The sequence below is a fragment of the Cucumis melo genome, chromosome 2 (genome assembly GCF_025177605.1).
Source record: "Cucumis melo cultivar AY chromosome 2, USDA_Cmelo_AY_1.0, whole genome shotgun sequence".
Taxonomy (NCBI): domain Eukaryota; kingdom Viridiplantae; phylum Streptophyta; class Magnoliopsida; order Cucurbitales; family Cucurbitaceae; genus Cucumis; species Cucumis melo.
This window is the reverse complement of record NC_066858.1, coordinates 12,012,363-12,028,585: the sequence shown is the minus strand read 5'-3', so window position 1 is coordinate 12,028,585 and position 16,223 is coordinate 12,012,363. Positions and strand designations below refer to the sequence as shown.

General features: G+C 31.0%; 1 protein-coding gene across 1 annotated transcript; it reads right to left on the bottom strand.

Annotated features, from left to right (window-relative positions):
• Nucleotides 1–12,598: 12,598 nt before the first annotated feature.
• On the bottom strand, nt 12,599–14,708 carry LOC103487264 (germin-like protein subfamily 1 member 7). Its single transcript, XM_008445529.2, has 2 exons — nt 14,548–14,708; nt 12,599–13,421 (listed from the first exon to the last, which is right to left on the bottom strand). Exons 1-2 carry the CDS (start codon nt 14,663–14,665, stop codon nt 12,868–12,870), a joined length of 672 nt encoding a protein of 223 aa, XP_008443751.1. The 5' UTR covers nt 14,666–14,708; the 3' UTR covers nt 12,599–12,867.
• Between the last annotated feature and the right edge of the window lie 1,515 nt (nt 14,709–16,223).

Below are 16,223 nucleotides of genomic sequence, written 5' to 3'. Positions count from 1 at the left end.
CGTAAGTACTCTTTTCAAATTTCATTTTATATATAAAACTACATGATAGAGTACAATATACTTTATCTAACCAAACGATCGTTTATATATATTACACGATCTCTTAGTAAGGAAAAGAATGTCGTGAACGATCACTTGTATTTGCTAAACGATCGCTTAAACTATCACTTCTATTCACTAAACGATCGTTTATATATATTACACGATCGCTTACTAAGAAAAAGAATGTTGTAAACGATCTCTAGTATTTGCTAAATGATCACTTAAACTATAGTTTCTATTCACTAAACGATCGTTTAATTTTTTTTGGAGACCATGGATTTGCTATTGTCCCACTTGAGAGAAAAATGTTGCATATCAAGCAACTTTGCAAGTATATTTTTAGAGTAATAGATTCGGCGTTTATAGTAAGTTGTCTTTCTTTAATTTTTTTTCTATAGAAGTTAAATTGCATAATTATATTTTGACTAAATTTCTTTACTTGTTCTTCAAGACTATAATCAACAACAACACTGCATAGTTTGGCAACAACTTTTTGATACTCATGTGCTGACAGCTGACAATAAGAAAGCTGAATGGACAGACACAACAACATACTTAAGTCTATGCACAAAATCATATTTGAAATACTATTTTAATACAACTCTTAGTGATTTCCAAGACAATAAAGAGTGGGGAGATGTCAACTACGTGATTGGCTGCATCAAGATAAGAGAACATTGGTTGGCTATTGCAACTAATATGAGAAAATGCAAGATCTACGTGTTGGACTCAATGCCAAAATATGTTGAGAAAAAACTTGCTGATAAAGCTCTTGAAATGCATGCACGATGCATCCCCTCACTCGCAATTGCAATTGGAATGAATCTCCATTCAAAACACTTCAAATATAGCCCTTGACCAGTAGTCAAATCGAATACCACATTACAAAAAGGGTGTTCAATAGTTTGTAACATTTTTTGTTCAAAATTTATTGAATGCCTTGTAACAAATGCTGATCATGATTGTCTAACTGTGGAAAACATGAAATTGTTTAGACAACAGTATGTACTGAAACTTTGGGCAAATAAATACTTTTGGTAAATAAATGTATATTTCGTTCTTGCACTTTTGACTGAATGTTTGTATTCATTTACATAGATATCACAAAACAATTGTATAAAGATATAATAACATTTGTGTAGAGAATGTTCATCGTGCATATATCTTTAAGTGATTGTTTAGTAAAGTTTAAACGATCTTCTTAATACACATTAGCTATATTAAGCGATTGCTTATATATACCACACTAATATCTAAAGAATATTAAGCGATTTCCTAAACGTACATGTAAAGAATATTAAGCAATCAGTTATATGTATCACACTAATGTAAAAGATTGTACATATATCTTTAAGTAATCGTTTAGTAAAGTCTAAACGATCTTCTTAATACACATAAACTATATTAAGCGATCGTTTATACATACCACACTAATATCTAAAGAATATTAAGTGATTTCCTAAACGTACATGTGAAGAATATTAAGCGATCGTTTATATGTATCACACTAATGTAAAAGATCGTGCATATATCTTTAAGCAATCATTTAGTAAAGTCTAAACGGTCTTCTTAATAAACATAAACAATATTAAGCGATTGTTTATATATCTAATGTCTAAACGATATCAACTCTCCATCAAATTTAATATCAAACGTGTATACATAATAATGAAAGAGAGAGAGTATGCATTTTCATTAATTGTTCAAATCTTTCCTTGCTTACAAGTCCTACTATTATGTCCTTTACAATTACAATTGGAACATCTGATTAAACTATTAAATTCACCAACAGATGGAATTCTTTGTTTTCTTGGTCTTCCAACCTGCCGTTGAAAGACTGGAGGTAATATTTTCATGATAGAATCTACAACTCTCCAATCAAAATGAGATCCAACAGATTGAATACAACCATTGTATGTTGCTGATAATGTTTCTCTATAATAAAACTCATATACATAAGATTAGGTATCTAAATTAAGAATTCGTAGAACAGCAAGAGCACGTGCACAAGGAATTTCTTCAACATCCCATACTCGACAACTACAACATCACACGTTTAACTTCACAATAAACTGTTGATTTTCATCCATTACTTGGTATTTGGTCGTACTTATTGGATCAACTTAATACATAACACCAATAAGGACAATTAATAAAATAAGAAGAAATAGATTTCAATCTTTGTATACATCAAATATATATAGATATCAATCTATCACTGCCTATCTGAGATAGGAACAGATAAATTGCTATATTTATCTATTGGATAGACAAAGATAGCAATCTATCTCTAACTATCCAAGATAAAAAAAAATGCTTACCAATAATCTTCTCGACTTTTTATGTTCTAAACGCAGAACGTTCTTAGCCTAATAAGTCAAATGACTCTTCATTGTAGAAGCAGCTTTACTTCGTTCATAAAACCACTTTTGCAATACAACCCTAATTGAACAAAGCATCGTAGGCACAGGTAGTTTTCTAAGATCTTTAAACACTTAATTTACACTTTTTGCACAACTTGATGTCATCATTCTATACCTTCGTCTACGTTAATATGTCCGAGACCACTTCTCAAAACCAACACTACTAAGATAATCTGTAATATTTGAACAAACAGACTCCATGCATCTCATGTGGTACTTAAATTCTCCAATAATGTAGGCATAAGCACAGCTAAATAAATACTTATCAAGTAGTGGGTCCTTAAAATGGAGTTTCAAGTTACTTAAAAGATGTTTTGTGCACACACAATACTCAACATCAGGAAACACTCTTAAAACTCCTTTGGGGATGCTAAGATGCCTATCAGAAACAATGACTAAATTAGCCTGCTCTGAATAACTACCTCGTATATTCTAAAAAAACCATGTCCATGATACATCATTTTCAGAATCTACAATGGCAAAAGCAAGAGGGAAGATTTGAGTGTTACCATCTTGTGATGAGACTGTTAATAGGATGCCACCAAACTTACACTTCAAAAATGTCCCACCAAAAGAAATAATAGCTCTACAATATTTCCACCCCTCTATTTATGCACCAAAAGCCATAAAGTAAAACTTGAAATGACCACTATCATCCATTTCTAAAGCAGTACATGTACCTATAATAATTAAAAACACATTTCTATCAGCACAATCAAAAAAGAACGAAAAGAATATGAAAGATGCCAATATTGGTTTATCTAGATAGATTGTGATATTAGTCTATCCACATCTATCTGAAAATCAATTTAAATTTGATATACAAAACTGATCATACCTGGGTTAGATTTAACCAATTTATCAAAGAATCTTGGAATCAATGCATACGATTCAACTGTGTCACCATGTAATATCTTTACCATATGTTTTTTCGCCCTCCAAGCTTTTTAGTAACTTATATTAACTCCAAGATTTGTACGAGTCTTATGCATAATCTCTTTAGGAATGAAACGATCAGTAGACATGAATCTAAAATCATCTATCAAACAATTGCCAATTACTGTTAAAGAAGCTTGCATGTGAGAACTTTGGGCAGTACTCAATGAACAATCATGGTCAGAAGTATATTTTCGTAGCATCCACAAATCACTCTTCTTATAATAAGATGTCCTTACATACCATTTACAGCCTTCTTGCAGACATCTAAATTCAAGAGACCTCAAATTTGATACTGTAATTCTAAATTGAAAGTTGTTTTTCACTGCTATTATGCAAAAACACTTTGAAAACACTTCTTTACTTTCAAATAAACTTTTTTCCTTTAAATCAGAATAAGAGATATCTCTTATAACTTCATCATTTGAAACAGAAGAAGAAAAACTTATATTTAATGACATATCAACATTCTCCCATACACTATTAGATGAAGAAGACATTCCCAAACAATTAACACTTACATGGGCAACTAATGGATGTCTACTAGTTGCATCTTTACCAAAAGCTAAATACCAAGCAATATCATTGTCCTTCTTTATTGGCACCACAGTTTGAACATTACTTTTACCAAAATTAAGTAAAATAGATAATTCTACTGATTCATCCAATTCAAGTTGTTCACATGTCAAAGCAACCAAAGAATTAAAGCTGACTCGCATATCTACCAAAATTCAGGACACTGAGTAATTCTCATAAACATTATTGTCATTCCATTGACCTCCATAAAAAACAACAATAGGAATAGACATTCTAATCTAGAAAAGAAGAAAATATAATTAAGTATTTAGATGTAATAAGAGAATACTAAATGATCGTGCAAAGAAGTTAATAAATACTAAACGATCGTTTAATACCAATAGACGATCGTATATAATAAATTAAATCATCGTATAGAATAAGCTTTAGACTATCGTTTAAAGACACTAATCGTTTAAATCATCGTATTGAATTTGATACACTATCGTTTAAAGATACTGATCGTTTAAACCATCGTGTTGAATTTGATACATGATCGTTTAAAGACGTTAATCGTTTAAATAATCGTATTGATTTTGATACACGATCATTTAAAGATGCTAATTATATAAAATATTGAAAATATTTGTGTTCATAAAGATGAAAGATCGTGTTCATATAGCAAATCGATTGTCTGTATATTGTTAAACGATGATGTTGATAGAGGTAAACGATCAAGTAATTCAATGACAATTATCCTGAAAAAATTTAATCTATCGATCTTCATAATGAAATACACAATTCTTATAGTGATTCTTAAAAGTTCAAAACGGAAAAAAAAAACTTTAAATTTTTACAAACAACAAAAAAGAAAAACGACATTCATACTAAAATATAAGTTCTTAAATCGACGTAAACAGTAATCAAAATCTTCAACGATCTTCATAACCAAATACAGGATGTCTTACAGTAATACCTACATATTCTAAACATTTTATCTTCACGCCGAAATATATAATTCTGAACGAAATTTTATAATCAACTAAATAGTTCAAAGAAATAACAATATTTAGAATACTCACCGAAACCAAAATCACTGAGACGATATTAACAAAGTAATATACACGATCTTGATTGTCCAAGATGACAAGAAGAGAAACGATGTTATCGAAGATGATGGATATGAGAGCAAATGTTGTCGAAAATTACGAAAAAGAAAAAGAATGATCAAGATGAAAGATATATAAAAGATGAGATGAATAACTCGAAAACGACAATCGTGAAAAAATAGGGAAGAAGAAGAAAGTCATATTTGAAAGATCGTTATAAAAGATTAAGGGCAAATAAGGAATTCTGAAAAAATAATTTGTCTTAATGGCCTTGTTATACGGGCCGTAAATAGTTTATAGTTTTGTTACACTTATGTAAGTTTTCCTAAAATTAATATTATTTTCGAAATTATAATATTTGTCTTTTACATTTGTATACATAATTATATTATTTTAGTAAAGACGTGTATTCTCACCTAGTCCAAAACGGCTAGCACACTTCTTAAAGGTTTTTCCCATTCTTCTCGGCCACACTCACACGCTTACCGCCTAGCTCATTTCTTCTTTCCCAAATAACCTCTTTAAAGGTCTCATTCTTTGGCTGCCCACGAAGTCCAAAATGCCTAGCTTGTAGTCTTAGCCAAATTTCCCTCATTTTCAACTTAACTTCCTTTAACTTTCTATAAGATGTTTCGCAGCTCTCCTCCTTTGTGCAAACAGAATTCTATTGCCTCATTGTCCCTAGGATAAAACAACCTCGTTCTTCGATCAGAATTTTACTGAGACTGATTGGAATATCAACACTTAAATAGACACTTTTTTTTTACTCGGTAATCTTACAGAAAGATAATTTAAAATAATGTTTTTCTTGTTTTCTCTTATATTCCAAAAATGAAGAAGTAAAAGTGCTTATATAGTGCAGGAAAGGAAAAGAAATGTTGGTAATTAGTAAAGAGATTTAATTATGATAACATTTGTAATTAAGGGAAGTTTGATTCTTAACCATCTTAGTATTTTGTTGGAAATTAATTATAAAACAGTATTAAAACGTTTGATTGTTTTATAACGTGAAACAGTCATAAAGATTTTGTATTAAAGAACAAATATAATATCATTATTACATCTCATCTCGCCTTGCCATCTTGCCTATGATGGCGGAGATCCTAACAAATTGCCTGTCATCTCGCCTAGGATGGCAGTTTGTGTGTGAAGATTAGCAAATCTAATCTTCTAGCCATCTCGCATTAGATGGCAGCACACAACTTATTTACTTATCTTCTCTCCTTTCCAAATTCGCAATTGAATGAGTATTTTGAAATAATGACGTTTTCAAAATTTTTCATCAACAATCCCCCACTTAAAAAACTTTTACGGCCAATCCCCTACTTGAAACTTTTTAAAAACATTTTTGTCGAGCAATGTCTATCTGTATAATATTGTGCTTAAAGTAAAGGTGACGATTGACTTAAAACATCACTACAAGAAAATAAGTATTTTCCAACGCACAACTCGGACGTTGAGATAAGTGATGTCGGATGAAAAAGTTTCTCCCGACACTGCGTAGAAGCTCCATCGAAAAAGGTTGACAATTCCGACGTGACATAAGGCAACATTGGTATCAGGTAATTTAATAAAAAATTACAAACTTTTCCCAACACCATTATGCATGGCGTCAGGAGAAGTTTATAAGTTTTTTAATATATTTAACTTCTCTCGACGCCGTTATGCATAGCGTCGAAAGAAGTTTATAATTTTTTTTAATATATTTAACTTCGTCTGACGCCATTATGCATGGCGTCGGGAGAAGTTTATAATTTTTTAATATATTTAACTTCTCTCGACATCGTTATGCATGGTGTCGAAAGAAGTTTATAACTTTTTTAATATATTTAACTTCTTCCGACACTGTTATGCATGGCGTAGAGAGAAGTTTATAATTTTTAATATATTTAACTTCTCTTGATGCTCTTAGTCATGCATCGGGCGTTCCCCTTCAAATACCATTTTCAGATCTGTAAAATAAATATGTGTTAGTCGAAAATAAGGTAACGGAAAATCAAAAACGAGGGAGATGAATAAATGGTTTGAAGGCCGAAAGAGTAAGAAGAAGGTTCACCATTTGTTGCTTGCCATCGTCGTCAACACTTGTGAGCCTCCGTTCGCTCCTTGTCGGTAAGTGTTTTCTTTTTATTTTTTTTTTCTTTTTTTGGTTTGAGTTAGAGAAAAAATACTAAATAGGTATGTTTTTGTGATTGTAAAGGCCTTCTCTTATGTGTTTTTCCCCTTGTCATCGTCGTTCGCCTCTGCCTTTTCACCGTCGTCACCATCTGCCCCTTGCCAGTAAGTCTTTGTTTTTAATTTTTTTTTTATTTTGGTTTAAGGTTGAGAAAAATATTAAATGTGTGTGTTAGTCTTGGTTTCTTCTGGGTTGCAATTCGTTTTCTTCTAATTTTCAATTCGTTTTCCATTATAGGTTTCTTATGGGTTGCAATATTGTTTTTTAAAAAATAGAGGATTCCCCGACACTAAAGATCATTAACATCTCTCGATGTTAAAATAAGGCATTGGGAGATGTCAAGGATCTGTCGATGGTACATTTGTGCTTCGAGAGATCCTCTCCCGACTTATTTTTTCCGACTTCAATCCCAACGCGAATTTATATGTCCGAAAATCCTTTTCTGACACTTTTTCATATATCTCCCGATGCTTTTGTGCATTAGGACATCTCTATTTTCTTGTAGTGCTTTACGTAGTAATAATAATTTATAGTATTGTAAAGTAACTCATGGTTTTGAACTTTACTTATAACAAGATTTCACACATAGCATTATTCGAGAAAGGTTCTGAAATTTTTCCATGCTTTAAGGCCTTGCAAGTATATCAGTTTAGTTGTAATGGTCTGATCGTGTACCACCAACGTGATAAAGACCTTGTCATAAGGATGCAGAATGAAAAGATTTCTAATAGTAGAACACGTTCCATGAAAGGATTATGTGTGAGGCTTTGATCCGAAGAAAGGAAGTCTTATCGAAGAGGGTCCTTGCTGAGAAGTAATGTCGGATAAGAATAAGTATGGGACATCCTGCGAAAAATGATGCGAAAAGAGAAAATACAACGTGAAGGGAAATGCTTGAGTTTAAGTTCTATGGTGTGAAGGTAAGCGACGCGATAAAAATGGTTGGCAAGGAAGAAGCCTACTTTGGATGCCAAGAGTTAGGCGTTTAACATGGCAAAGCAGGAAGAAGTACCTATGTCCAAGAGAATGAGGCAAGGAAGTAGGTGCCCAATCAAGCTGACTTGACAACTCGTGGGGAAAGTAAATGTCTGTTGTTTCCCAAAAAGGTAAGGGAAGGTCATAAGAGTAAAGAGTTTGGCTTCCCAAAGAGATAAGGTGTGCGTCTCGACGAAATGTCTAATCGCCATTAATGTTTATCCTATGTGTTGAGTTTGAGTTGGCTGCATGACGCAGCGAATCAGGAACACGACACATGTAAAGCGTGGAAGTAACCCTTTGATGTGAAAGGTCATGATAATATCATTATTACATCTCATCTTGCCTAAGATGGCGGAGATTCTAGCAAATTGCCTAGTCATCTCGCCTAGGATGGCAGCTTGCATGTGAAGATTAGCAAATCTAACCTTTTAGCCATCTCGTCTCGGATGGCAGCACGCCAACTTATTTTCTTATAATCTTCTCTCCTCTCCAAATTCACAACTGGATGAGTATTTTGTAATAATGATGTTTTCAAAGAATTTCATCAACACAATCAAACAGTAATCGGACAACAATCAAATAGCAATCAATATCATTGGTAATTAGTGGTAATCAGATGACAATTCGATAACAATTAGATGGTAATATAATACAGTTCCACTTTTTTAACTATGAAGGCATTTGGGTCATTCAATAGTTTCAATTGGGTAGGGTTCGTTAATTTGTCATTCCTGCAAATTTTAAAATGTTAGGTCATTAACTTATTTTTTATTTTATATTTTTCCATGAGGGCAAGTGCTCATAAAATTATGTATTTACTGTTTATAATAAATTTCTAATTGTAAAGAAACATTTAACCTTTTAATTTCTATTAAACTTATTATTGATAACCAATACCTAACAAATTATGTATCAGTGTCATAACTGATCATTTATAATTATCGTGGTCTATCATTTCCCTAGTAGATTGAATTTTCTTTCTACATTATAAATATATTTAATAGTTTTCTTATATTTAAAACAAAATTTCTTAAAATTGTTATTTATAATTAAGGGATTTTTTCAAAACTATAACAAACCGGTAAAACAATTACACTGTATAGAACAATCCTAAAAACAAAAAAACCTACAGACCTATAATGGAAATTATTACAAAAAATACCCCAGTCAACACACGATTAATTGGCCACACGCACGTGCGAGTAATCTTCTTCTAAACAATCGTGTAGTCCAATCTAAACGAATTATCTACAATCGTTCAGATCATGATACACGGTCGTGTAGTTCTTTTTTAACGATGGAAAAAATGATTCAAATTTAAATGATCTTGTTGACCATGCTAAATGATCGTGTTTACCATGGTAAACAATCGTGTTGATCATGAAAACAATTGTATTGATTAGGTAAGAGATTGTATAGTCCAATGTAAATTATCATTTAAAACTTCAAATCTAACAATCATGTTGACCATGCTAAACAATCGTGTTAACTATGGTAAGTGATCGTTTAGATCATGCCAACACGATCATTTCGATCATTTTAAATGATGAAAAAAATATTTCAAATTTAAAAGATCGTGTTGACAATGGTGAACGATCATTTAGATCATATCAAAATTATATTTAGACGATCTTGATATTCTCGAGTATGAGAAAGATGAAGTATGAATTGTTTAAAAATAGAAGAAGGAAATTCTGGAAGGGAAAATGAATAAATCGCAAAGAAGAAAAAGAAAGAGAAGTAATGAATCGTCCGCAATATTCAAGAGCAAATCTAAAATTTATGAAAATATTGTACTGACTTCGTGGATTTTTTTTATTTTTGTTATATTGGAATTATTGTCCTAAAACTCGTAGTTTGTAGTCATATTTTTCAATAAAGTTGTTATAGAGAAATTGAATACTATATTTTTAAATCCAATAAACATAGATTTCAAGGCTATTTGGAGTAAACTTGAACTTTATGTAGAGACATAAACATGGATTAAGTTCGAGTAAATAGTCTAAATAGTCTATAGTATATGATTAAAGTGGGCGCTTTATTAGAGATACTATGGATGCGGTCCACTTTGTAAATAATACAAGCGATGTAATCCTGAATCGTTCATATAGAGACATGAAAGAGGTGGCATCCTATGTAAAAGGTTTACATAAGACAGAACCATGAAATAGTCATTTTTACGTAATAACGTCCTTTACTGTTTAAAACTGACTATCTCGATTATTGATGACCTAGGTAACTTAATCTTAATCCTGAGCTAACTATAAACTCTTGTTCACACGAGATTATTCTTAGATCTGCATAGGTGAAGGCAACTCATTAGCATTGGCCCAATAAGCCTCCCATTTCAGGGATAAGATCAGGTGAATAGTTGGAAACATAGGGTGTAAGGCAGAATTCACTCCTACTCGCTTTAGGGTTAGTAGATAGGATGTCCCCTTAAGAACTGAATCCAAATCTTGAACATAGGGGCCCCAACCTCTCATTGGCTTGAGAGGGATTCGGTTTATAGGTTGGACCTTAAACCAAATGTTCAATATTGGATCAGTGGGACTTAAGGAACAAGATGTAGTCTCAGGGATAAAAACGGTATTTTGACCCAACCGAGGTTACGAAAAACCTGTAAAGGATTAACTTACTAATCATGGTTATATCAAATGGACAGAAATATATCTATAGTGAGGGGAGTGCAGCTACAAGACTTTAGTGGAATGACTCGTTAGTTAACGAATGTTGATTAATGTGGTCTAAAAGGGTTTAGCCAGTTAATCTTGGATTGTTGTAGCCCATGATCTATAGGTCCATTAGGTTCCCTTGCTAGCTCATATGGAATTAACTTAGAACAACATGTTGGAATAATTCGAATTGTTCGAATTATGTAATAGAGAGAAACCGACAACTACATGGAATGTAATAGTCGGTTATAGCTTTGAGCAAGAGGTTTATGTTTAAATATGATTTAAATATTAAAAATATGGAGGTTCATATACGAAAGCTCAAAATAATGGAGATGGTCAAAGTTGTAAAAAGTCAAAATGATGTTTTAAAAAAAAAAACAAATCAAACTTTGACCGACTTTAATATTCAAATGTGATTTGAATTTAGGAAAAATGAACGCAGATTCATGCTCAAAATATTGGAATTAGTCAAGACGGACAAAATGGTAAAAAGTCAAAAAAGTTTACTTTTGACTTTGACTAAAATGATCAAATGACCATTTTGCCCCTTGACAAAATTAATGGGAATATCCAAAGAGAAAATGGAATAGTGAGTAATTCCACTAAATGTTAGTGGAATACAAGGTGTTGAGATCTTGGCTATGTAATTACATGCAATTATGTAATAGTGAGTAATTTCACTAAATGTTAGGCATGTAATTAGGTTATAAATAGTTCTCTTTTTCAAACTAAAATGAGACTTTTTTTTTTTTGGCTAATTTCATTATCAAAACTTAATTTCATATCTCTCTCTAATTCCTTCATTTGACGGGTACCACAACCCGATACTTAGTTCGGAATATAGCGGGTCTTCGCTAATGGTGGTTCCGAGTTTTGTGTTCGTGAAAAGGTTTGGAGCATCAAGGAGCTTCAAAGCTAAATGTTTCTTTTAACCCTAATTTTGTAATTAGAGTCGTGCTTAATGCATGTTAATCACTAAATTTAAGTTTAGTTGCAATTAGAGTAAAATTATCAATCTTGTTTTTCGCGGCGTATGTATAGTATCCAACATGTTACACGGACTATAAATATTTTTGTGTTTATTACATTTACGAAAATTAATCGATAATTAATCTATAATGACGTTTTTTAAAATTAGTAAATTTAGGCAGGGACATGAGTGTCCAAAAAAATGTTTTCCTACATCTCACTTTTTAATATAAAATAAATAAATTATAGTACAATATAAGGTAGATGGTTGAAAGTTAACTATGATAACTTCTCACTATTCTCGCCTACTCAAGTTTTACTCTTTTTTTTCACAATTTTTTTAAAATATGCTTTTAATTCTTCAATGTTAATTTATTATTTGATTTTACACTTTTTTTTTCTACCTTCAATTTCTATGTTTAAAAAACATGTCTCATGGAAAGAAAACAAATAATTTTAATATTATAATTAAAATATTTCTGAAATGTGACCTCACAAATCTGAAATTTACTTATTTTCAATTGAAATTTTTTTATTGTTTTTTCCTTTCACATATTTGACTGTTTTAATTAAAATAAATGTAGGTTTTTTTCCTATATCAATAGTACGATAAATATGATTACTACGTGTGAGTTTTTTCTTTTCTTTTTTTTTTTTTTATAAATAATTGTTACAACCATACTTGATAGTAGCTCTATCTCCTATTTATTTAAGCTACTACTTTCAAGCATGGTTGGGAGATTAAAATATCAAAAACTAATAATAAATGAATGAAAAGAAATAACACCGTAAGTTATTTTATTTTTAACTTGAACTATTAAGAGAAGGGGCAAGCTTATTTTATTTTTAACTTGAAGTATTAAGAGAAGGGGCCAGCTTAAGCCAATACATAGAAGCTAATTAGTCTATTTTTCATTATCGACTTTCATACCACCCAGACACCCATATAAGGGGGATTTAGATCGCTTTTTAAATGCTTAAAAACATCCTCAAGTCCTTGAAAATTCTTTTCATACAAATTCTAAGCTTTATGTTGACCTCTAATAATTAGATGGTTCACCAAATCTTCGTTGAAGATAAGCAACAATATCGGCGTCCAACTGGAAAGCTTTCTCCAGAACATCAACAGGGATAAGAGGTTTGGATCCAAACACAGCATTAGCGATTGTTATAACACCTGGGTTTTGGCTACCAAGTCCAGCAAAAGCAAGCGCTGGAGTACGTCCAACGTTGAACTGGAAGTGAATTAGGCCAACAGGAAACACAAACACATCTCCTTTATACAAAACTTTAGAGAAAAATTTGTTATCAGGATTAGAGGTGACGAAGCCAACGAGGAGGCTACCTTCCACAACCACAAGAATTTCAGTGGCTCGTGGGTGGGTGTGAGGTGGGTTAAGGCCATAAGGAGCATAATCAATGCGAGCCAAGGAGACACCTAGAGTGTTAAGTCCAGGTAGTTTGTCTACGTTAACCAAAGTCACATTTGAGCCATTTGGATTATCAGTATTTCCAGCAATGTTGAGTCCTTGGAATAAGAAATCATTGGCAACTGCATATTTGGGGTCTTTGCAGAACTTGCCATTAAGAAACACTAGAAAGAGAAAGAAGAATGAATATACATACACACATAAATATAAAAAGCATGGGAAACATAACGTATAAGCTGTTTAAAATAATATAGAAACTTTACTTTCAATGTCAAGATCATGTTAAGCAAGTGTTGTTTGATTTTAATCATGAAATTTTAAAAATGTTACAATTTTGATCTTGTATACGTAATAGGTTTTGCTCTAAATATCATTAAAAAAACTCCAATGCATTTCATGAATTAGAAACTTAAGTACTTTGTGAAGTTGATAAAATTGTAGAGAAAAACAACTTATATCTAAATGCTTAGGTTGAAATTTTTTACTGCAAAGTTATTCAAATTGCTAATTAAGTACTTATTATAAGAAACTTTATTGGACACGAATACTGTTTTCTGTCCATTATTGAAACTTAAAATGCCGGTAAAGATTAGATCACTTGATTAAGTTTAGGGTCAAATTTTTTATAAATTGAAATGTTATAGGATGGTTACAAATAAACTTCTATTATTTCATAAGTCATACATAATGAAGGATGAAAACAATTTTTGATATATCAGTTAGTCGAATGGTTCGACATCGATATTAAATATCCATACATATCTCTCATATCTTTTATAAATGCTTGTAAAACATTCTAATATGAACATGGAAAACGTCATCTAGTTAATTAAATATGAATATGAATACTCATAGCAATATTCATAACTTTGATTTTGGAAGTAAAATAAACTAAATTATTAATTTAAATAAATTTTATCAATTTTGTGACTTACATAAATATTCGTCATATTGATATTTTATTGACATATCCATATAAAATTTGTATTTTAAATTTTTGCATGGAGCAAACATGTATACATGCTTAAAAAAAATAATGGTAGTTATTCTTGTTAGCATGCATTTTAATAATATCTAGAAAAAGAAATATCAAGTTCAAAACATAAAGTAGAAAGTTGATAAGATTAGACATCAAAATGGGTTTAACTCAATGACATTTGCATGACTTTCGGATCTAGAAACCGAAGGTTCAATCTTCTACCCACTTTTTTTATCGTTTCTTGCACTGAAAAATAATAATAATAAGAATGGAAGAAATAAACATAAGTATCTAAAAGTTAAAACATATACCAGGAGATCTAGCATCATTAATTGCCACACAAAAATCTTGCAGAGGACTTGGGTCAAAGGAAAAAGCAAGAAAAGATTGCAAAACAAGACCAATAAACACAATTCCAAAACCTTTCATTCTCTTAAATTACTCTTAAAATGTGTTTTATATAGTGATGTGCAAAATATCTTGATTTGCATCTTCTATTTATAGGGAGGAGAGTAACTTGAAATACAAAGAAAAATTCCCATATGTCTAATTTCATTAAATATTAAATTATATATATACATACATATATATATATATATGGATGGATATCTACCCAATATATTCCCACTCCCACAGTGTTTCTCCCACTAATTATGTAATCACTACAAATATCTTTACATAATTTATTCATTTATTAGCTAATTACTTTTTCTTTTCTTTTTTTCTTTTGGACCAACGATTTTCAAAATTATTTATCATTACAAATACTAATAATAACAAGAGAAATTTTGATAAATATAACAAACAGGTAAAATATTTACGGCATGGTGTAATAAAGTCTATGAAATTAGTCATTTTTTAAATATTCCAAATTTGTTCTTCTGTTTTTCTACCCCTCTTCGTTCATCTATTCCATTGTCTTTCTTTTTTTTTCTTTTTTTTCTAAACTGTTATTTGATTTAAGATCGTGTTTCAAATATAAAAGATCTATTTTTTTTCAAACTTTTTTATTTGGTTTTTCAAGATCGTGTACTAAATATAAAAGAGTGGAAAAAAACTTCGTGTACAAAAAAAAAGTCAAATCTAAATGATCGTGTACAAAGAATCTTTAAAAAAATCGTTTAAATTGAGATAGGCAAATCTAAACGATCGTGTACAAAAAAAATAAACGATCGTGTAAACAAATCTAAATGATTATTTACCAAAAGAATCTTAATATAAACGATCGTGTATCAAATCTAAATGATCGTGTAACTAAATCTAAACAATAATTTAAAAATGACCATATTGCCCCTCACTTCAAAATAAACTTACCTTTTTGCCCTTAGTTTCCTTCTTTCAACATTCAAATTTTCAAGTCTTATTCCATACTAAATTTGTTTAAGTTTTCTTACTAAAACAAATCGACCTTAAAGAATTGACAATTAGATTTAAACTTGTTTTTCATAACTTAGGAAATATTGATATAAAAGGAGAATGGAAAGAGTGCTTACAGGTTGGTTTAATATACAAAGAGATTCAATTGGATGGGTTGGTAGAATTATCTGTTTTACTGGATTTTGGTAACGTTCAAACTATGGTATCAATAAAAAAAAGGCAATGATATTTCTTGGTATCTAGCTTTGCTAAAAATGCAACTAATAGACATCCATTAGTTGCTCATGTAAGTGTTAATTTTTTGGAAGGGTCTTCCTCTAGTAGTGTACGGGATAATGTTGAGATATCGTTCATTATAGTTTCTTTTTTTTTGTTTCAAATGATGAAGTTATAAGAGAGATTTCTTATCATGGTGATTTAAAGGAAAAAAATTTATTTGGAAGTAAAGAAGTGCTTTCAAGGTGTTTTTACATAAGAGCAATGAAGAACGACTTTCAATTTAGAACTACAATATCAAATTTGAGGCCTCTTAGATTCAGATGTTTGCAAGAAGGATGCATATGGTATGTTAGGACATCTCGTTATAAGAAGAGTGAGTTGTGGATGCTAC

Excerpts from the sequence above, each read along its gene's own strand:
- LOC103487264 (XM_008445529.2), bottom strand. The coding sequence starts at position 14,665 with ATGAAAGGTTTTGGAATTGTGTTTATTGGTCTTGTTTTGCAATCTTTT. Across the intron at positions 13,422-14,547 it reads TAATGATGCTAGATCTCCTG|TGTTTCTTAATGGCAAGTTC; the intron begins GTATATGTTTTA and ends TTCTCTTTCTAG.